General features: G+C 43.1%; 1 protein-coding gene across 7 annotated transcripts in view; it reads right to left on the bottom strand.

The window, feature by feature from the left end:
* LOC110535110 (uncharacterized) overlaps positions 1-22,357 on the bottom strand; it is a 92,908-nt gene that overhangs the window by 2,092 nt on the left and 68,459 nt on the right. For 5 of the 7 annotated variants that reach the window (XM_036936284.2, XM_090191118.1, XM_090191120.1 and 2 more), the window contains 32 exons: positions 21,329-21,382; positions 18,027-18,080; positions 17,533-17,577; positions 16,048-16,092; positions 15,737-15,790; positions 11,098-11,151; positions 10,920-10,973; positions 10,662-10,715; positions 10,266-10,319; positions 8,640-8,747; positions 8,281-8,334; positions 7,863-7,970; positions 7,712-7,765; positions 7,164-7,217; positions 5,994-6,050; positions 5,828-5,881; positions 5,676-5,729; positions 5,446-5,499; positions 5,217-5,270; positions 4,982-5,089; positions 4,743-4,850; positions 4,245-4,352; positions 4,060-4,113; positions 3,185-3,247; positions 2,781-2,834; positions 2,642-2,677; positions 2,021-2,074; positions 1,855-1,878; positions 1,679-1,744; positions 1,246-1,417; positions 845-954; positions 79-300 (listed from right to left, as the gene is read on the bottom strand). In XM_036936284.2, coding sequence (XP_036792179.2) covers positions 79-300; positions 845-954; positions 1,246-1,417; positions 1,679-1,744; positions 1,855-1,878; positions 2,021-2,074; positions 2,642-2,677; positions 2,781-2,834; positions 3,185-3,247; positions 4,060-4,113; positions 4,245-4,352; positions 4,743-4,850; positions 4,982-5,089; positions 5,217-5,270; positions 5,446-5,499; positions 5,676-5,729; positions 5,828-5,881; positions 5,994-6,050; positions 7,164-7,217; positions 7,712-7,765; positions 7,863-7,970; positions 8,281-8,334; positions 8,640-8,747; positions 10,266-10,319; positions 10,662-10,715; positions 10,920-10,973; positions 11,098-11,151; positions 15,737-15,790; positions 16,048-16,092; positions 17,533-17,577; positions 18,027-18,080; positions 21,329-21,382 — 2,298 coding nt within the window. Of the gene's footprint in view, positions 1-78; positions 301-844; positions 955-1,245; positions 1,418-1,678; positions 1,745-1,854; positions 1,879-2,020; positions 2,075-2,641; positions 2,678-2,780; positions 2,835-3,184; positions 3,248-4,059; positions 4,114-4,244; positions 4,353-4,742; positions 4,851-4,981; positions 5,090-5,216; positions 5,271-5,445; positions 5,500-5,675; positions 5,730-5,827; positions 5,882-5,993; positions 6,051-7,163; positions 7,218-7,711; positions 7,766-7,862; positions 7,971-8,280; positions 8,335-8,639; positions 8,748-10,265; positions 10,320-10,661; positions 10,716-10,919; positions 10,974-11,097; positions 11,152-15,736; positions 15,791-16,047; positions 16,093-17,532; positions 17,578-18,026; positions 18,081-21,328; positions 21,383-22,357 lie in introns of those variants that run through there. The other 2 variants (XR_016484696.1, XR_016484697.1) reach the window with 2 other exon arrangements.

Raw genomic sequence — 22,357 nt, 5'->3', positions numbered from 1 at the left:
TTTCATCCACTATTCCACCAGCTGTATGTTCAGTAGGAGAGCAGCCTGTCACATGATCCAGGCTGGAGGTTGACATACCCAGCATTCGTCCTTCACTACGTGGGGCTCCAGGAGCCCTCCAGCCTGGATCATGTCTCCTCCGCTCCAGGCCTTGAAGCGCACCGCGGTGGGGGAGGGCTCCAGGGAGGAGCTGTTGGCCCACACGGGAACGTTCAGGCAGTGGATGGTGATGTGCTGCACTGCCTCAGAGCTCAGTAGATGGAGGAAGTTCATCTGGATACGACCCACCCCCATCTCCAGCTGCAGACGGACACACATCAACTACCGTTACAATTGAATCCCTAATCTATTGTGTCAGACAACACCAGTGGACATGCAAGATTTGGTTCTGGATGCCAGATACAAAACCTGTCTGAAGTAAAAATGTAGGATGTGTCAAAAGAAACAAAAGACAGGAAATTCAAATGAGCTAAATAGTAAGAATGCTGTTCTGTAGTACAGTACGACGTTTGTGTGTGGAAACATACAGATGTAGGTTCTTCATTTGAGCCAGTTTGCTACAGCAGGAAAATAATCCTGCAGCAACAGGAAATGTGAATTATTATGTGGATCCTAATTAATGGGCATTTTTGTAGGGGTTGATACATATTTAGTAAGGGAAAATAAAGTCTGAAATTTCGAAGTGTAAATTGCAAACTTCAAAAGCCTTTTTAAACCTCAAATACACTACGAGTTTCTCTGAAAACCTGACTAAAATATTGGCTTCCGATTATCAGTTGTTTTGACTGGATTGTGGCTTGTTTTGACTGTAAATGGCTGAGTAGTAGTGGAAGTTGATGCTGACCTTGGATACTGTGATGGGTTTCAGACAGGTCTGGCCACCGCTGCTGAAGTTGCACGTCACCTCGATGGAGTCAGCAGAGCAGCCGAGGTTTGGGTCGATCCAGTAAGTTCCTTAGGAAAGGAGAACAAACTGAATGAAAAAGGAGTCTTGATACAGTTGTGTACTTTTAGCAAAGTGGACAAGTATGTAATGCTTTAGGAAGGGATATCACTGGTCAGGTGTATATAATTATCACTATAGATGACAATTTCTAGCTTAGTTATAGCTTATAACTAATCAGGTCCACATGGTCTAGAAAAACTATTGGACCAAGTATACTGTAACTGAAGGATTGAACCCAAAATGTGAATCTCAGGCTACAGTGTGTCCTGTATCTCAGATGACGTTTGTGCCTTCCTCACCATCATTCATCCTCTGTTCACAGTCCTTGAGGTCTCTGCAGATGCGCGCGGGGTTGTCGTGGGTTCCTAGTGGGTTCTTCAGGCTCTGGATCAAGGTGCTGAGGTAGTGGAGGGTCTTGAATATCTCTGTACCCTGGTGGTCCAACATGGGCAGGTCCATGTCGTGGTAACTCTAGAAATGATAAGAGACAAACGGTCACACACTGAGCACCATATCTTCACAAACAGCCAGCCACCATTGGAGAGTGATAAATGACAAAATCCTGGCTTGAGAAGCATGAGGGTAACCGTACTTTTGTCATGCATTAATGCTAATGGCATATTTGTGTAAGAGTTGGTCATACATACAGTACGAACATACAAGTTTTCTGTATTGTACTGGGTACATTGCTTATTTGCCAAGGGACCAATGATGCTTCTCACAGTGACCCACCTCTGACCTCAGCGCAGCATGGGAATCAATAATGAGCTGAAAAGCAGCACCGATAGCCTCCCTTCTCTAGAAGAGAAGACAAAAAGACAAAAGTATGGACTCTGAAACATTCTCCCACATTCACGCCTTACTCCATTGCTTCTGAGAAAGTCCAATTGTAAATAGAGGAGACTTACAAATGGCATAGAACCAGGGAGACCCTATAAGAATGGAAATAGAAAGGGGGGGGGGGGGGGGGGGCTTAATGCATGGTCCAGTCATAGTGCAGCATATAAAAAAAATCTGAAAAATGAGTGATACCACGATTGCAAAGTCTTTACATAAATAACAGAAAATACTTACTGGGGGTCCGGGTGGTCCACGAGGACCAGGAGGGCCCCTTGGTCCTTGTACCCCCTGTTTGTAAAAAAGCAATAACACTATTGGATTAATACACCCCCCTAGACCATAATGCTGCAGTTTGACCTCTCAATATCAAGATCCTCTTCATCTAAACTCCTCTGCCAACAGACGGTAAAGCAGCGGCAAGCAGTAAGTAGCCTTTCTGTCTCAACTTATTCCTAGTTGTCATGGTGAGTGGAACAACAAACAGAAGCACTGAGGGAAATGAAAAGTGCTTTAGGGGTTGAGGCTGAATCTCTTCTAAGCAGTGTGCTCTACATACTAAGCACCCTATCCTGTCCTGTGATAAGTAGTGTGCTCTCCATACTAAGCACCCTATTCTGTCCTGTGATCAATCTAAGCCTCGGGGTAAGGCAGAGCTGGGTTCAAATACTATTTGAAATCATTTCAAACACTTTGTGTGATTCATTTCCTGTCTTAATGGACCAATAGAATAGTGCCACAACTCTAAACCCCGCCCATCTTAAATTCCAGGCAGACAGGCTAGAGTATATACTCAAAATACTATTTGAACCCAGGCCTGGAATAAGGGATATGATTCATAAAAATAAGGACACGCACCGTATCCCCTCGACTTCCTTTGTCACCTTGGGGACCCTGAGAGAGAGAGAGGGGAAGTTACTCCATCGCCCCCCCAAAAAACTGAGTGATAACGTGTTCTTTGGCAGATAAGGGGTATGAGATATGATGATGTACATACTGTATTACCACTGGGGCCGATGATACCGACTGGGCCTGTGGCACCAACATTACCCTGGAGAGAGAGAGAGAGAAAGATAAACATTGTTAGTTAGGGCAGCCGCTATCTGAATTAACAAGGCATATGTTGTCAATATGGTGGCCCTCTTTTGCTTAGTTAGTTGAGCAGGGTGTTTGCAACAGCATGATAGTGGGTTTGATTTCCTAGGACCACCCGTACAGAAAATGTATGGATAAAAGCGTCTGATTTATGGCATATACTATATGTATTATATATTAATATGCCCAGTTTTTCAGCCTAGGATGAACTATTGACCCAAGTTCCAACCTATAAATAGGCCATGTTACCTGACCAGGAAAAACATAGAGAATTACATAATAACAATTTTTCGAATCTCCTTTTACCATCAAGCCATGTGGCCCTTTTGGTCCCTGTATGCCGGCTGGGCCCAGATCTCCTGGAGGTCCCTATGAAGATAAAACATATGTGTTGATAAGATACAATGTGTTAATAAGGCAAGTATCACTTCATCTAGAAGCTTAGGCCAACTGAGTGCAATGTTGCACCATATGGGCTGTATGTAATATGCACAGTAAGCAACACAGTCAGCAAGAGACACAACACTGCAAGTTTCTTCAGTTAACAGCTCTTTCACTGGAAATTATTATTTGATAGGTCTTGATGATGAGTCAGGAAGCCTACAGTGCGTCTGACATCTAATTTACCAAGTCAGAGAGTCTATCTCCACTTCTGCATAACGCCAAGGCTCAGCAGCCTAACATTCCTCTGTGCGATGTGTGTATACAGTATGTCAAAATAGAACACTCTAGGAAAAATGTTCAGTAAAGCCTGTAACTTCTCGGTTTTCTTAGCTGCCCAACACCTGCAGAGCAACATCACTAGAGGGTAATAAAGTAACTGAAGTTATGGTGTGTTAAGTGACAGTACACGTGGGTGGAGTAAACTTCTTGTGGACCGTGATAGATTTTCTGCCCCAATGCAGCAGTCTTTAATTCGATTTATCCCTTTCAGAGCAAAGACAATAAACGCTACCAAATCGTTTGAGGCTTTAAATTCCTTTAAAGCTTTCCTATTAATCTCCAGCAGATCCCTGATTTCCCGCTGAAAATGGGTTCTGCTTCTTTGCCGGTGTTTTATTAGAACCATATTTTTTGCAGCTTAGAACTTCATTTCTTGATGGTCCACGTTTAAAGCCCTGTGTTATTTGATCATGTGACTCAGGTGTGAGATGGAAATGGGTTGGGGAAGTCTAGTGTACCTTTGGTCCGAACATCCCGAGAACCCCTGGGTACCCTGATTCACCTGTGTCACCCTGGGGAGAGAAATGGAACCATCTTCATCATCCTCACCGTCGTCATTGTCATGCACTTCCTCATCATCATTATCATGTCCTAGTCATGATGACCAATCAAATGGACTCAGCAATGTTGCTATGTTACTCACGGGCTGTCCTTTGTTCCCCTGGTCACCCTGTTTTCCTGGAATTCCCATTCCACCAATGTGGCCTTTTTTCCCTGAATATCCAGTTTGGCCGGGGAGACCCCTCTCACCCTGTGACACACACACAAGGACAGACAACCACTCAGAACCAGTATCGTGTGGAGAAGGTTGATTTCTTTCAACACTCGAGTGGGAAGTTATGATGGAGCAATAGCTCAGGTGCTTATTTCTCGTCCTTCAGACCATGTACAACATATAATAGGATAACCATGGTGGTCACAGTTCATCCACCTTGTACAACATATAATAGGATAACCATGGTGGTCACAGTTCATCCACCTTGTACAACATATAATAGGATAACCATGGTGGTCACAGTTCATCCACCTTGTACAACATATAATAGGATGACCATAGGATCATAGGATAGGACCATAGGATCATGATCATAGGATGATGGTGGTCACAGTTCATTGGAGCATGTTCTCTCTTCTCTCTCACCTTAGGTCCGAAGGAGCCCTGGTCGCCTGGAAGCCCTGGCACGCCCATTTTACCACTGTTACCAGCTTTGCCAATGATACCAAACTCTCCGTCGTCTCCTTGCTCCCCCTAAGGAGTGGACACAAACAATTGAGGATGGTTGACGCTTAACAGAGAAGACCAATCATACAGTAGCAAAAGACTCTGCTTATTTCAGTCAATGAAAAGAATGCACAGTTATGGTGTCTGTCCTTCCTCACCTTCATTCCTTTGTCACCATCTTTCCCAGGAGGCCCGTCCATTCCAGGTTGGCCCTCAAGGCCCTCTCTTCCCACCACTCCCTTTGGGCCAGGAGGACCCTCAGGACCCTGGAAAAGATAGAGATTAATGCTACATATGAGATGCATTCTAGCACAATCAATCAATTAATCAATCAACCAATCAATCAATAAATGACATACAGTATTAAAATGAAAAGATAAAGATCTCACTCACCGGTGGTCCTTTGGTCCCAGACTCGCCTTGTTTGCCCCGTTTGCCTTTCTGACCCTGGAGTAGATCAGTGAGGTACAGACCATCAGCTCCAACATGACATCACCACACAGCAAAAGAGCCCCAAATACATTCAAATCGAATTAAAGGGGTACCAAAGTGGTTGAAACAGGTGTTGTGAGGTAAAACTGGATACACCAGTTTGGTTGTTGTTGAGGTATTTTGTCCTTACTTGATCTCCTTTGGATCCTTTCAGACCCTGTATTCCCCTTGGTCCAGGATGTCCCTACAATATAAAAACAAGAACGAACGAATGAAAGATGAAACAATCAAACAAACGACAAGTTTGACCTTTTTTAATAGGTAGATATTCTAATGTGGACACTGTCTCAAATTTGATTTGATTTGATTCAGTGTGAGAGAACACATTTTATCATGTCACAAACAGAACATTTTACTCACAGGTAGTCCAGTTGCACCGGCTTTGCCTCTCGATCCGTCCACCCCTGGCTGGCCCTGGGAAATAGACATTTGTTAATGTTAGCCGTTTCCATGTATAAAGTATATATTCCAAAGGAGACAACATTATACAACACAATGGACGTCCCACTTACTAGGTATCCTGGGTCCCCTGATTCTCCTCTGTCTCCCCTGTCTCCGGTAGGACCCTGGTTTCAGATGGGAACCAAACAGAATGAAGCATATAGATCCCTATCTATTTTAGCAAAGAAACACCAAAGTACACAGCATGCGGAGGGCTACATGATGAGAGGAACTCACTCTGTCACCTTGTGGACCGGGAGGGCCTTCCACCTTACTGTCCTCCCCCTGTTCACCCTGGAAAACATACAGGAAAAACAGATTTTTTTTTAAATTAAACATTTTAATAAAGTTAAATTCATGATATTCCTTCCAGTACAATGGAATATTCCAAGCAATTATAGTTTTTGTTGGTGATGTAATAGGTTGCGTTCAATAAAAAGGGGACCTAGATTACATTAAATGTTCCAGGGACTTTACAGGGGCCGGTGAATGATGTGGAATGCTTGTAGTATTTCATTGTGCATGAGGATCAGCAAAACACAGGAGGAAACAGTGGAACAGGGATCCAAAACGAAACAATTTATGAGTAGTGGGCACAATATTGATCTCATTAGAAAGTAAGTATGGTCAACATTACGAGTTTACCAGCAAACAGAAAAGAGTACTTCATATCGAAGTCCTATTTATCAAACTGAACCATGATTGATCTGAATAATGATGACAAGGAGTATTCCAATAGCAGTTGAAAGCAGTTTGTGGCCAATGACCTACATTTGATAAAATTTCTCCAGAGTTAATGAGAAGTGCCATTGTGCATACCATTGATCAATTATATTTAATCGCTTCTTGTGGGATAATCAGACTGAAATAGCCGTGGAATTCAGTCACTTTCAGCGGATGGAAACCATGTGATATGGCTAGGACTTTTTCCTGATAGCAATGGCCTATCTCTAGTGGCCAGTAATTGCCTATCTCTAGGGCCCAGAGTTTATCCTGGTCAGGGCATGTGTTCAGGAGAAACTCCTAGCTCTACCAACATGTGATAATGGGATATGTGGGACATACAGTATGTATGCAAATGTGTGCAAACATGACTGTCAGTCGTTTTGGATAAAAGTGTCTGCTAAATCGCACACATTTAACATTAGTTTTATATATTACATGGATAGTCACTTTTATCCAAAACGACTGACAGTCATGTTTGCACACATTTGCATACATACTGTATGTCCCACATATCCCATTATCACATGTTGGTAGAGCTAGGAGTTTCTCATGAACACATGAGAGAGAGATGGACTAGGGCTGTCACCACTAATCCTCCACAGACCATAAGTCTAGACACACATGTCAAGACACCCACAAAGAGAGAGCTATTAGACACAGACAGGACTGTGGGAAGTGTACCTTTTCACCTTTTGGTCCAGGAGGTCCCAGTGGGCCTTGCCGTCCTGTGTGGCCCTACAATCACAGAGAAGGACAATAGTGGACCGTGTTATTCATCACACAGGGCACACAGGGCAACAACAATAGCTACCTTCTTGGAGGCATTCAATGGTATGTGTCATTAGGTAAACTATACTCACTGGAGGCAGCAATTTAGATACAGTATATTTTAGATTTAACTAGGCAAGTCAGTTAAGAACAAATTCTTATTTACAATGACGGCCTACACCGGCCAAACACAGACCATGCTGAGCCAATTGTGTGCCGCCCTATTGGACTCCCAATCACAGCCGGTTGTGATACAGTCTAGATTTGAACCAGGTTGTCTGTAGTGACGCCTCTAGCTGAGATGCAGTGCCTTAGACCACTGCGCCACTTGGGAGCACAATGATACTGTCCTAGGTGGCAATGCTTCAGAACTCTTCCTCGATCAATCATCTGGCTATATTTAATTGATATAGAATCATATTGAGTGAAGGATATTGTATGTGGTAAAGGGTACATTTTACCTCATATCCTGTGATGCCTGTTTCACCTTGCTGGCCCATTCTCCCTGGTGCACCCTGTAAATGTCAGATGTTCAGTCTTTTTGACCTAGCACATTAGGAAACCAACATATCTGTCGAAAAACTAGGAACAAATCCACAGAGCCTTCCTTACCACTGGTCCAATGGTTCCTCTCGACCCCTTCGGTCCAAGAAATCCTGCTTCTCCTTGTTCACCAATTGCCCCAGTCTCTCCCAGGTGACCCATGTGACCTTTGCTGCCCTAGAGAAGGGTCGCAATAGAGCAGGCATGCAAAAATAGCAAGGTTGACTTTCAGTGACTGGCAACTCGTGTGTGGATAGTTTTACAGTGTCAACTCTCCATTTTGAATGTCCACTTTCAACACAGTGGCTCTAGAGGCCATTGATGCCTAATGTTTGTTGAATACAATAACAGATAAGGAGACATCCAACTTTCTTTAAAAACCAAGAAAGGTACGGTGAAACAACTAACAGGTTTCAGTGAATGAAATGAATGAGAGTGACAGGTGTAAGGAGGCGTACTTCATGAGGAACTGAGCTGACATATTTACCTTCTCTCCTGGTTTTCCTCTTTCACCAAACTTGCCAGGTTTGCCCTCCTGACCCTGGAAGACAGTTATTGGTGTCAGAAGTCAACAGCTGTTTATTTTAACAGCAATAAACCTCTATTACGAAGACAAGGCAATGGTCAAAATGGTCATCCACAGTATTCTCAGTAAAGACAGTTTGCAGGAGATAAAAGTGTGTTGGTATCCTTTTTGCCTTGACATGTTGTAGCATACTAGATGCAGAGTAACATTTCATCTAAAACAACAGCAAGTGAAGTGAGAAACTCATCAATCTGATTCATGAGAACCTGAGAGTCAAGTACAGGAAATGTAAATATGTTAGGTTGAGTTTGGACACTCACCCACACTCCCACTAAGCCAGGAGGTCCGGGGGACCCTTCCTTTCCTTTCAGCCCGGTGTCACCCCTCTCTCCTGTACCCCCCTCCGGTCCCATGTCCCCCTTCTCGCCCTGAGCAGAGAACCAAGAAGACAATTATACCTGATCACACATTTCATGGGTGCAGATGTAGTAGAAAATATTCAGACAAGGTCTTTGGAGGCCGAAGGGGAGAAGGGTAGGGTCCCTTGTGAACAGCAATGTATTTCCATAACAACTCCTGCCAGAAGGAAGAGCTCAAAATAGGCCTGCTGCCTGCTCCCTGTTTATTTTCACTCAGCGTCAACAGAATTCAGCTCCAACTCTACGACGGCCAGCATCTTACACAAAGCAACACTTGAGTCTGACTAAAAAGAATTACAGTTTAACAGTGTATTAACTCCATATGAACATGGCTTAGATCACATCTGATGACGATAGAATCACATTATCTTGTGAATGGCTGTTCAAAACAGTGACAGTTATCCTAAAACACGCTCTTCTCTCCTACTAAGAACTGGCTATGAACCCATAAGACTCTGAGCCCTGTCTAAGCTATATGGAATTGTTTTAAGAAGGTCATAACAAGGATCATTTTGCTATTTGATTTAGAATTTTAAGACCCCTTGAATCATCCCCAAAATATAACAAATAATTATTTGATGAAAGATACTTAATCAAATCAAATTGTATATGTCACATACACATGGTTAGCAGATGTTAATGCGAGTGTAGCGAAATGCTTGTGCTTCTAGTTCCGACAATACAGTAATAACCAACAAGTAATCTAGCTAACAATTCCAAAACTACTACCTTATAGACACAAGTGTAAGGGGATAAAGAATATGTACATAAAGATATATGAATACTTCAATTGTTTAATTTTTTTAAATACTTTTTGGCCTTACTGCTATTAGCCCATACAAATGCATTGAAAAACAGATTCACTACATAGTGAATAGTTTGTTCTGAAGTGTCTGTCCTATATCCGAGAGAGATAAGAAAGATCAGGAAACATTTGTATATTTGTTTTTTCGCATGTATTTAACCCCTTGTTTTTTTGGCACGAAAGAGTCTCCAAACAGTATGGCCTGTACTTCCATTAATTTGTTCAACTGATACCGGTGGACCTTCAGACGAGTCTCGTGAGGCCTGTCGGCGTCCTAGAGCAAAACCAGCACGTACGTGTTCGTGAGAGTCTCACCTTTCCACAGACGGGTCAGATTAGTGGGTTGCCCAAACTGTTCGGACGCTACAGACCATTTTGTGAGAAGACGGATTTTCGGGACGTCTCATGGTCTGACAAGCACCGCTCTAGCTCTGTTACCTTTCATCGCAGATGCAGAAGTGCGACATGGGAGGATGCGGTGGATTGAGATGCATCCAATGCAACAAAAAAAAACACATCTCTAGCTTAAACTGATGGGGGCGTGGACATCGACCTTAGGGGGTTAAACAGCCATACCCTAACTGGAGATATGTACATATAACTAACTGGCAAATCGTCTATTGATGTCAATGAGACAATGACTGTCAACTCTGGTCTTAGACTTTCAACGCAAGTTAGGATTCATCACAGTAACTATTGCCTTAGTGTTATTCATCTCTTACCTTGAGTCCATCAGGACCACTCTGTCCGGCATCCCCATCGATCCCCATCTCACCCTGAAGGAGAGGGGGTTAAAGTAAGTTAATAAGGCCAAACTACCTGTGGAACACTGGTCACTTTAATAATACTGTATATACTGTATTCTACTGCATTTTTGGTTAATGCCACTCCGACATTGCTCGTCCTAATATTTATGTATTTCTTAATTGCAATATTTTAGATTTGTGTGTATTGTTATATTACTGCACTGTTGGAGCTAGGAACATATGCATTTTGTTACACCCGCAATAACATCTACTAAATATGTGTACGTTACCAATAACATTTGATTCGATTCGATTTGATTTTTTACAAGAATCCCAAACATTGGTAGAAGAAGTGTGCTCTGGGGTACTCACCCTCTGTCCGATGAGGCCCTGCTCTCCGAGGTTTCCTGCTGGTCCGAGGGCACCCTGTCACACAGGTCAATAACAAAATGAACAAATTGACACTTTCCATTTCAATACACTGTGTGCAACATAAATAGACTGAATCGATTACTGGAAATGTGATTACTGGAAATGTGAATATGCCCCATTAGCTGTTGCCAAGGCAGCTACTCTTCCTGGTGTCCAAACAGTGAGTACCTTGTTGAGTATTAAAGAGTATAATCTTACCTTCTCTCCTGATTCGCCTGGTAGTCCCCACTCCCCAACCTTTCCAGTTGGACCCTGTCAGAGAACAATTACCATTAATAATCAAATTAGGGGGCAAGGCATTGGTCGCTGGAGCCTGAACTAAACACATTACACCACAAGAATGGCACACTACGTCATGTAGAATAGTGTAACTCACCTTGACTCCCATCTCTCCCAGTGGACCCATAGTTCCTGGTGGCCCAGTAAGTCCCTATGGTGATAAGACAGAGCCATCGTATGATGTGATGACCGAGAGCACCAAAATACATTGGCCTGCGATGCCCTTCATATCCTAGGTAACTACACTGGTAAAACCCAAAAAATACAGTGCAGATAAACAGCTAATGTGAGTGAAAAAAGGCAGCAAGAATAGAGTGTGAAAAAGACATTGAGGATATACATGTGGATGGTGGAGATACGTTCATCTGGACTTGAGATGCAGACCCTCTCCTGGTGTCTTAGAACACAGAGCCAAAGCTTGTGAATGTGGTGGAAACTAGTGAATACTCAAATAGAGCTGTTTGCAGGAAGCTCAGAGTAAATCATCTGATCTTGTCCTCTCTCTCTCCGTATTATTTTCTCTCTCTCTATGTCTCTCTCTCTCTATATATATATATCGCTCTCTCTATGTCTCTCTCTATGTCTCTCTCTGTCTCTCTATATATATATATATATATATATATCTATGTCTCTCTCTCTATATATATATCTCTCTATGTCTCTCTCTCTCTATATATATATATATACATACATACATACATATATATATATATATATATATATATATATATATATATATATATATATCGCTCTCTCTCTATGTCTCTCTCTATGTCTCTCTCTGTCTCTCTCTCTATATATATATATATCTATGTCTCTCTCTCTCTCTATATATATATATATATCTATGTTTCTTTCTCTCCCCCTTTTTCTCCCTCTCTCTTCCCGTTACATAATACAGGATGCAGGATGAAGCTTCCCTGGGCTGCTCAAGCAGAAACTGCACCATTTCAGCTGTCGGATTGAAGATGTACTGTAGAGACAAGTGCACACTTAAGTCTGTCCAATGCCCCTAGTCACCTCTTCTCTAAGATGTTGGATGGGTCCAAAAAACCCTGATTTCAAGCTTCACAGATCCTAACCATAGGCAGAATGATTACCAGCAGGTGTAAGGAGACCTTATGGTAAACACAGTCAGGAATAGTAATGAAATCAGACAGCTTCCTGGCTTGAAGGTGAATTATCATGCAAAACTGATGTGGCAGCAAGTGTTAAGCTCTATAGGAATTTAAATATAGGAAATAACACCCGTATCCCTGACTGGGCTGGAGACAGTTAGGCCTGGCAGGGTAAAACAACAAGATGGCGCCTACAATGGTCGCCCTTTTGCAAGCTCCCAGCCAACTTTGTAGTCTTTTTTTTGTTGTGTGTTATTTTGTACTTTATTTGATCAGAAAGGTTCTAATATTATTTCCTATGACCGACAAACACTTCTGGACATCAGATCGGAGATTACTCACCACAAATTTGACTTTCCGGTGTGGAATCCTCTGTCTAGACTACCCAAAGCAGTTATCTTCATCACGGAAGCCACTTTTCCAAAAAGACCCCGCCAGAGGAGGGGAAGGAGAGCTGGAGTTCTAGTCCAATTAAGGAAAAGGGCAAACCAACCTCCACGCCCTAGTATATTACTAGCTAATGTACGGTCTGTTTTGCTCATACGGACCAGGATATGTTCCGGGCCTCCTCTGGGAATGGCGTTGACGACTACACTAACTAACTAACTACACTGTCTCTGGGTGCATAGTGCATAAAGGATGTTGTTCCTACAGTGACGATTAGAACGTACCCAAACCAAAAAAACTGGATACATGGTATCATTCGTGAAAAACTTAAAGCGCAAACCATTGCATTTAACAACAGTAAAGTGACTGGAAACACGGAGGAGTATAAACAGAACAAACAACACAGAGCCATTGTCATGGGTCCCCACTGCTCACGAGGACTGCAGGCTCCTGATCTCTGTAGCCAACACGAGGAGGACCTTCAAGCGTGTTAACCCTCGCAATACTGCTGTGTCCTCAGAGCATGGGCAGACCAGCTGGCTGGAGTGTTTATGGACATTTTCAATCTCGACTATCCCAGTCTATCATCCCCACTTGCTTAAAAATGGCGATCATTGTTCCTCTACCCAAGCAAGCCAAGGTAACTGAACTAAATGACTATCACCCTGTAGCACTCACTTCTCCACCATACTCAACACGGTTGACCCACTTATAATGTGCATACCACCCCAACAGATCCATGGACAGTGCAATTCCCCTTTGACAGCACACCGCCCTATCCCACCTGGACAAGAGGATTACCTATGTGAGAATGCTGTTAATTGACTACAGCTCAGCTTCTGAAACCATAGTGCCCTGTAAGCTTGTCACTAAGCGCCGGGCCTTGGGGCTAAACTCCTCCCTGCGCAACTGGATCCTAGATTTGCTGACGGGCTGACCCCAGGTGGTGAGGGTAGGCAACAACACCTTCACCACACTGATTCTCAACACAGGGGCCCCCATGGAGTGTGTGCTCAGCCCTCTCCTGTGCTCCCCGTTTACCCATGACTGTGTGGCCACGCACAACTCCAACTCAATCAATAAGTTTGCTGACAACACAACAGTGGTAGGCCTGATCACCAACAACAACGCCACAGTGGTGCCAAGACAATAACCTCTCTCTCAACAAAACGAAGTAGCTTATCGTGGACTACAGGAGACAGAAGAGGGAGCATGTCCCCATCCTCATCGACAGGCCACAGTGAATAGGGTCAAAAGCTTCAAGTTCCTCTGCATGCACATCACTGAGGACCTGAAATGGTCTCGCCACAAGAGCGCCTCTACAACCTCAGACGGCTGAAGAAATGTGGTATGTCCCCTAAGACCCTCACAAACTTCTACAGATGCACCATTGAGAGCATTCAGTAGGGCTGCATCACCACCTGGTACGGCAACTGCTCCACCCTCAAGCACAACGCATCACCGGGCCATGCAGCCTGCCCTCCGGAGCATCTATTGCATTCGGTGTCAAGGGAAGGCCAAGAAGATCATCAAGGACCTCAGTCCCCCGAGCCACGGACTGTTCACTCGGCTGACGCCCGACAGACGGAGACAATACAGATCCATCAAAGCCAAGACCGAGAGACTAAAAAACGGATTCAATTACCAGGCAATCAGACAGCCATCAATAGCCGTCACAAGCTATCACACACTCACACTCACAGCCAACACTGCTGTCCCATGTTGTAGAGACATGGAAACACTGGTCACTTCCCGTTTCACACTGTGTATTTAAATACTGTATCCCCGACATAGCTTATTCTGATATTACTACTACTCTACATTGTATTTTAGTTATACTGTTTATACACACTGCATATTCATTTCTATTCTGGATTCTTGACATACCTCCTAATATATCTACTGCTGTACATAGCATTCCTAGTATATCTTATGTCAATTCCCCCGGTGTACATATGTATAGATTGCATTTTGATACTGCTACAGGGCTATTCCCCCGGTGTACATATGTATAGATTGCATTTTGATACTGCTACAGGGCTATTCCCCCGGTGTACATATGTATAGATTGCATTTTGATACCGCTACAGGGCTATTCCCCCGGTGTACATATGTATAGATTGCATTTTGATACTGCTACAGGGCTATTCCCCCGGTGTACATATGTATAGATTGCATTTTGATACCGCTACAGGGCTATTCCCCCGGTGTACATATGTATAGATTGCATTTTGATACCGCTACAGGGCTATTCCCCCGGTGTACATATGTATAGATTGCATTTTGATACCGCTACAGGGCTATTCCCCCGGTGTACATATGTATAGATTGCATTTTGATACCGCTACAGGGCTATTCCCCCGGTGTACATATGTATAGATTGCATTTTGATACCGCTACAGGGCTATTCCCCCGGTGTACATATGTATAGATTGCATTTTGATACTGCTACAGGGCTATTCCCCCGGTGTACATATGTATAGATTGCATTTTGATACCGCTACAGGGCTATTCCCCCGGTGTACATATGTATAGATTGCATTTTGATACCGCTACAGGGCTATTCCCCCGGTGTACATATGTATAGATTGCATTTTGATACCGCTACAGGGCTATTCCCCCGGTGTACATATGTATAGATTGCATTTTGATACTGCTACAGGGCTATTCCCCTGGTGTACATATGTATAGATTGTATTTTGATACCGCTACAGGGCTATTCCCCCGGTGTACATATGTATAGATTGCATTTTGATACTGCTACAGGGCTATTCCCCCGGTGTACATATGTATAGATTGCATTTTGATACCGCTACAGGGCTATTCCCCCGGTGTACATATGTATAGATTGCATTTTGATACCGCTACAGGGCTATTCCCCCGGTGTACATATGTATAGATTGCATTTTGATACTGCTACAGGGCTATTCCCCTGGTGTACATATGTATAGATTGCATTTTGATACTGCTACAGGGCTATTCCCCCGGTGTACATATGTATAGATTGCATTTTGATACTGCTACAGGGCTATTTTGGATGTTGATTGGATTTGCCGCCTTTTTTCTTTTCTTTATTTTAAAAAATATTTTAATTGTTTGAGATTTGACTGCATTGATAGAAGGTACGTTTTTCAATGCACCACTATAACACCTGCTAAACTGTGTATGCGACCAATAATTTGATTTGGGAGATGATGCCTCAGAGTAACATTTAGAGGTAAAAGAACTTACCGGCTCTCCTGCTATTCCTTTGGCACCTGGAGCTCCTGAGGGTCCTTTGCGACCCTGGAATATTACAAACCCATTGTAAGGAATGGAGATAGTTTAGTGCAAGTCCATTTTCTACTATATCCAGTACATCCCATCCCTATGCTAGTTGGTTTCGTTACACCAATACATTACTCTTACATTCATATATAGGTGTAATGTCCAACATGCTACACACAAGCCTCTCTTTTCCAATTGCTAATGGTTTCCCCCAACAGGTGTCCACCCTAGTCATGACTAACCTAAAACAGCACTCTGTTAGCCCAATCACTTACTGGAAATCCTTTAGGCCCAGCTTCCCCAGGCTCCCCAATCTTTCCCTGGAACAAAATAACACAGAAAGAACAAGGGTTTTAAATAATAAACACATAATATGGTCATTTAGCAGAAATATTATGGTCATTTAGCACTGCAGACACATTTATGTAAAGTGGCACACGGTTGACATTAATATTCAATGTCAATGTCCCATGCTGGAATCAAATCGACAGCTTTAACATTGAATCTTACCAGCACTGTACTCTAACTAAATGAGCCATTGGAGCCGCTGATGTAAATGTATTTACAAGTTGACTATAGTACGAATGGGGACTAGCGTGTTTGTCAATATGCATACTACCGTGCTCCATACTCACGCTCCGAGTGCATTCTCTGAGGACATTCTCTTGGGTACATACTTGTGAGGACGAGAGTGTGGATAACGCATAAAGCAATACATTTGAGCAGCGCTCCCCCTACTGTATTACCTCACGCTACACCTCCCCATTCACTGTACCTCTTCCAGCCAGGACAATGGCAACAATAGAGACCAAACAAGATACACACAAAGCAAATGTTCTACTTCATAACTATCAGTCAGCTACATAATCATAATAATCCAACAATCAGATAGTTTAACAAGCAAATATCACATAAAACGAATGATATGCAAAGTAGATGTCAATTATACGTGGGTAGCTAGCTGCCAAATAACCAACAGTAGTAGCGAGCCAGTTAATGTTAGGCCTATTGACTTACTATGGGCTCGCGATCTAAACATGCCGATATTAATACATTATGGCGCAGCGGTCGAAGGCACTGCATCTCAGTGCTAGAGGTGTCCCTACAGACACCCTGGTTCAAATCCAAGCTGTATCACAACCAGCCGTGATTGGGAGTCCCATAGGGCGGTGCGCAATTGGCACAGTGTTATCAGGGTTTGGCCAGTGTAGGCCGTCATTTTAAATACACATTTCTTCTGAATAACTGACTTGCCTAGTTAAATAAAATAACATAAATAAATTAACGTATTAAGATCAAATATTGTAGTTAGGTAACATGTGAATGGGAAACATTTCATTCCAAAGTCTGGGCTTATTTTCTCTTGCTTCAACTCAATTAACATGGTTTTACGCGGTTGCGGCATATTTAGGTGCATACTTTCCGTTGAGGCTTGCATCGATATGCTAACGGAGTAAGCATCCGAGAAGTTCCCTCTGTGCTCCGTTTTGCATACTTTTGATTTGGACTCATCTCCTACACTCCCATGCTCCAATTTGGTGCACGTGGAAGGAAGTAGGTAGTATGCGTTTTGAGAAACACCCATAGGCTCATCGTACTATATTCATTACCAGGCATGGCAAAGTAGTCATGTGAGGTAGGAAAGCATATACCCAAAGGTCCATGGTTTGGACACGGCCAATAAATGGGCAGAGTGGGAGGGTATGAGCAAAAACTGTTATTAAAAACGTAACGGTCTTAAAACTGCTCATACTACATACCATCTCCCCTGGGAAGCCTAGTTTTCCTGGTGGACCATCAGGACCCTGTAGAAAAACAAATTTGGCAATGTCACTTCTGGTCTTACTAACACAGACAGACACACACAGACAGACGCACACACACAATACCCAAGAACTCTTGTCTTTAAGAATGCCACAAACAGTTTACAATCATTTTAATTAAACGTTTCCCAAAGTTGGCAAAGAAAATATCCCTAAAAGAAGATCATGTCCCAGAAAGTGTCCTTCAGATGTTGAAAATAATGAAAGCAATAAAAGACTTGTGAACAAAGCCACATTTAAAACTATTATATGGACATATTTAAGTACCAAATTAAGGCACAAACAGATGCAGCATTGCAGTATCCATGTTTTCCATTGGCTGTGGTTGGTGTGTTCATTGGGGAATAAAGTCATAGTGTTTCGTAACTGAGGAGCTCAATGCAGCAGAACAGCCAATAGTGTGACCTCTGAACTTTTAACCCCATCCTCACCTTTCCTCCAACTGACCCCTTCTCCCCAGCTGGACCGTCAGGACCCCTCGGACCCTGAAGGAGAGAGCGAGAGAGAGAGAAAGAGTGAGAGAGAGTGAGAGAGAGAGAGTGATATATGTATATATTTGAGAGTGAGAGAGAGAGAGCGAGAGAGTGATATATATATATATATGAGAGAGAGAGAGAGAGAGAGAGAAAGTCAGGAGAGACTAATTGAATGAATATAAAGTGTCCTCTTCTTCATGTAGAGCTCTTCAGCCAGAAAGGCGTTTAACAGCAATAAATGTGGTCTAACATAAATGTTTAAATGTTCCCATTCTACTGCAATTGTGTAAATTTGAGGAATTGCTTAAAAAAACAATTTCATATTTCATTTAGGCACTTCCCATGAATGTGGTGGGTACCGTGGTTACAGAGAGGAAAGAGTGATTATTAGAGACAGTTTTAAACATGCGACTATGGTTGGAGACACAGAAGGAGAGGTGACTGGTCGGTGCTGTAAACGCTAGGGGTTTTCTCCGAAAGCCACTTGTGACCTATACAGTAAAATGCACACTGATGTCTCGATTCTGCTCCCGTCATCTTTCCATGATCACATGGCCACAGTATTCAGCTGAACATTGGGGACAGTGTCACACAGAGAAGCCATGACCTTTCAAATACCAACTGCTAAATCATCTGGACCGAAACAACTAGATATCAATGCCTAGGATTCCTGCAGAGAAACTCAAAATATAAGTGAACAGTTTCACAAATTTGATAAAGGAAAATTATCCATGTGCTTAATTAAAGCATCTAGCATGGGTGCATCAAATATAAAAAGCCATTCTGGCATTGAAGAAAGCATGTTCTGTTTGAAGGAGAAAAATACAGGCTTAGTCATATGCAGTGAACTAGCCTCAACGTTTGTGAGGAGAGGACATCGCTGATAGGACAGCAATTATAGGTCACTTATCCCATGTAAATTCCAGTCAGCCGTCTGATTAGGGTTGGGCAGTATGCAGATTTTCATACCTTCATACCGTTTCTATACCATACCGGGGAAGACCGTATTACTGGAAGTGCACACAGGGGGCGCTATTTCAAATAGAAAAAAATGTAAATGCACAAAATAAAGGGATCTTGATCCAGGAGGGGATGAATGTCTCTGCTGTAACCAAGAAGCTTGATCTTGACATCTAGCCACTTTGCTAGCAAGTTAGCCAACCATTTAATGCATAACTGGAGCCCTGAGCTGGATATAATTGATTTGACACATCTTATATTTCTTATAATTATTCTTAACTTAGTGTTAGTTATAAGCAGTGTCATAGCATGCACCCCTGCAGGCCCCGCGAGGCGGGAGTGCCCCCAACCCCCCCCCGGCATTGAAAACATACCGTTGATATTTGGAAATACCCTGGTATACGGAATAAACCGTATATCGCCCAGGTCTACCTGTGATGTTGGTAAACTACTTTGTTCCATTGCACAGGACAGACAGTAACTAGACACAGTCATTCAGTTTGCTGAGTGATGCCGGTTCTCTACTCATCTCTCTCCGCTGAGTTCATGGGAATTGAACCGTCCTGTTTCTTTCAAACCCGAGATGATCGTGACGCTGACTACACTTGTCCATTCTCTACTCTGGCTATGACGCCAGGATCTGTTCTGCGTCGTATACATTCGACCAGACCATGCCTTTTTGCTGAACTTCTACAAATCAAATCATCAAATCAAATGTATTTATATAGCCCTTCGTACATCAGCTGATATCTCAAAGTGCTGTACAGAAACCCAGCAAGCAATGCAGCTGTTGAAGCACGTTGGCTAGGAAAAACTCCCTAGAAAGGCAAAAACCTAGGAAGAAACCTAGAGAGGAACCAGGGGTGGCCAGTCCTCTTCCGGCTGTGCCGGGTGGAGATTATATCAGAACATGGCCAAGATGTTCAAACTACCATGCGCATCTCTGTGAATAGTATGGCTCTTGGTCTTATAGGAAGAAGAGACTGGATGTATGGTCGAGGTCAAAGATTCAAGGTGGCCGGCATGTGTTTTGTTATTGTACACATATGATTTGGGGAGATGCATCCCTTGAGGCCTGCAGAGTCATGTATAAAAATAACTTACACCAGAGGGGGTTAGAGTCAATGACAGAACTGTATACTGTACTCTCGTTGTTCCTCCTCCAGCCTCATTCAAAACCACACTTACTATGGCTGTCCAACCTCAACATATGCCAGTAAACACTCAAGTAACAAAGGAGGACTTGGACTGATGCTGTATAGTAAATGGTCCAATCTGTTGTTACAGAAACTTCTCTCTCAAACAGATATACATCATCTCTGTTCCCAGTACTGCTGTGTTACTGGCTAGCCTGGGTGTCAGTCTGCTAGCCTGGATGTCAGTCTGCTAGCCTGGGTGTCAGTCTGCTAGCCTGGGTGTCAGTCTGCTAGCCTGGGTGCCAGTCTGCTAGCCTGGGTGCCAGTCTGCTAGCCTGGGTGCCAGTCTGCTAGCCTGGGTGCCTGCTCTCTTGACAACTCCTTATGGGATTGTCATAACATGTTTGGCTTGATACTAGGTCTCTGTTTGTTCCTAGGCTTGATAATGGAGTTGGCAAGATCCCAAACAGATCTGGGACCAGTTGGTAGTGGTGCTGATCTAAAAGGTATCACTGTCTGGCAAGGTTTGAGTAGATTTTGTTGCCGGTGCTTTAATAACTGATGTATATAAGGCATTATTATTTAACTTTGAAAAATGTCTGCCTCAGAACCAGCTGGTGATCGTTTCTAATATTAGTCCACTAACAGGCCTAGGCAGCCTTTGGTCACTGTCCCAATAGATGACGCTGAGGGGTATTTTCCATTTCTTAATGTGTCTTAACTGAGTTTAATTGCATTCATCTTCTATGGTTTATTTTTACAAGCCTTATTATAATTTAGTGCTAATCTAAGTTATTAAATATTCAATATGGTTTTGCATAGAACATTAAATGATTTATGCAAAATTATTCCATAATATGCCTATAATTATACCACTTATGCATACTAGAGGGATCAGTCATGAAGTTGGATAGACCTTTGATTAAAGTTAACCCTTTAATCAAACTGTACAATAAAGGGTTACCAAGGGTTATTTTGTAGTTGAAGCTGTGAGACTGTGCATTGGTGTCATGATGGCAAATCTATAGTTAGCGTGCGATGGTCTGGAAAAGTTTCCATCCACAGCGATACTAGCTTGAATTAATAAAAAAATGTAGCCATAACAAATTATGGCGTGTAGAGAAAGTAGTGGATGCTGAAGGAGTACACCCTGTTCCTTACCCTCCTGCCTTTAGGTCCTCTGATCCCACCGAGACCCCTCGAACCGGCTGGACCCTGCAGGAGGAAGAACACACCACATTATATGATGCAAGGCAGCAACATTACCACACTCACTGAGACGAGTAGCAGGACTGACTAATGAGACAGGAGCTGGGCCTACAGGATGCTAGTGAATGTAATGCATATCTATCATGACCAAAGAGCTGATCCCATGCCCCTGAAGGATATGCATTTAGTCATGCTTGCACAGGAGATCCTACTGAGATGAAGCATGTCATTTTCAAAGGACACCTGGTCAGAAGAAGTAGAAGAGTATGCTCTGCTGTTAACACTAATGCACTCTGCTGCTGCAGTCTCCTGCGCAGCTTGCTAAAGCATCTCTGAGTCTGACCGGCATGTCTTGCCACAACTTGTGTGATGTCGGTGCACGGCATGAGGAGACTAAAGACATGTAAACATGCTATAAAGGTAAAGGGTGGGAGCTGCATTAGCTTAGCCAGAGGTGCTAAAGTTTACAGCTGGCATGGCAGTACTGAGCAATCCTGACACTGATTGAGTGTCTTTCTGTCACTTCGCATCAACATCAACCAAGGTATGTGCTGTGGGGAATGTCTCCCAAACGCCTCGTGTGTACAACTGTCTTTAGTGTCTAAATGAGCGAAGATTAAACAGTATTAGTGAGGCCTCATCACAGACCTTTCTTGGCTATGTTTACGTAGCTGGATTCCAAACAAGGCAGGCAACAAACCCTTGAGGAGCCAGAATGGGTAGTAGCCTAAGAGTTTTAAGAGGCTAAGTCTGACCTTTGAAGACACTTAAACTAAACTCAAACAGACTCTATGCCAAGCTGCTGAACGTACCAAATAGAACAGGTTTTAACTTGATGTCTCATTCAGTTTGTTTACAGCAGTGATGCCTTGCTTCTAAATGCATTCTGCCATGCTGCATCTAATGCCAAACTAGAAACGATGCTTTTTCAGAATAGTGCTGGTGGGATGGGGTTCATTCTTGTAGTAAATCTACAGGGCA

Source organism: Oncorhynchus mykiss, chromosome 11 (assembly GCF_057628025.1).
Source record: "Oncorhynchus mykiss isolate SJ-2025 chromosome 11, ASM5762802v1, whole genome shotgun sequence".
NCBI lineage: Eukaryota > Metazoa > Chordata > Actinopteri > Salmoniformes > Salmonidae > Oncorhynchus > Oncorhynchus mykiss.
The sequence above is the reverse complement of the archived record's forward strand: the minus strand, read 5'-3'. Positions and strand labels throughout refer to the sequence as shown.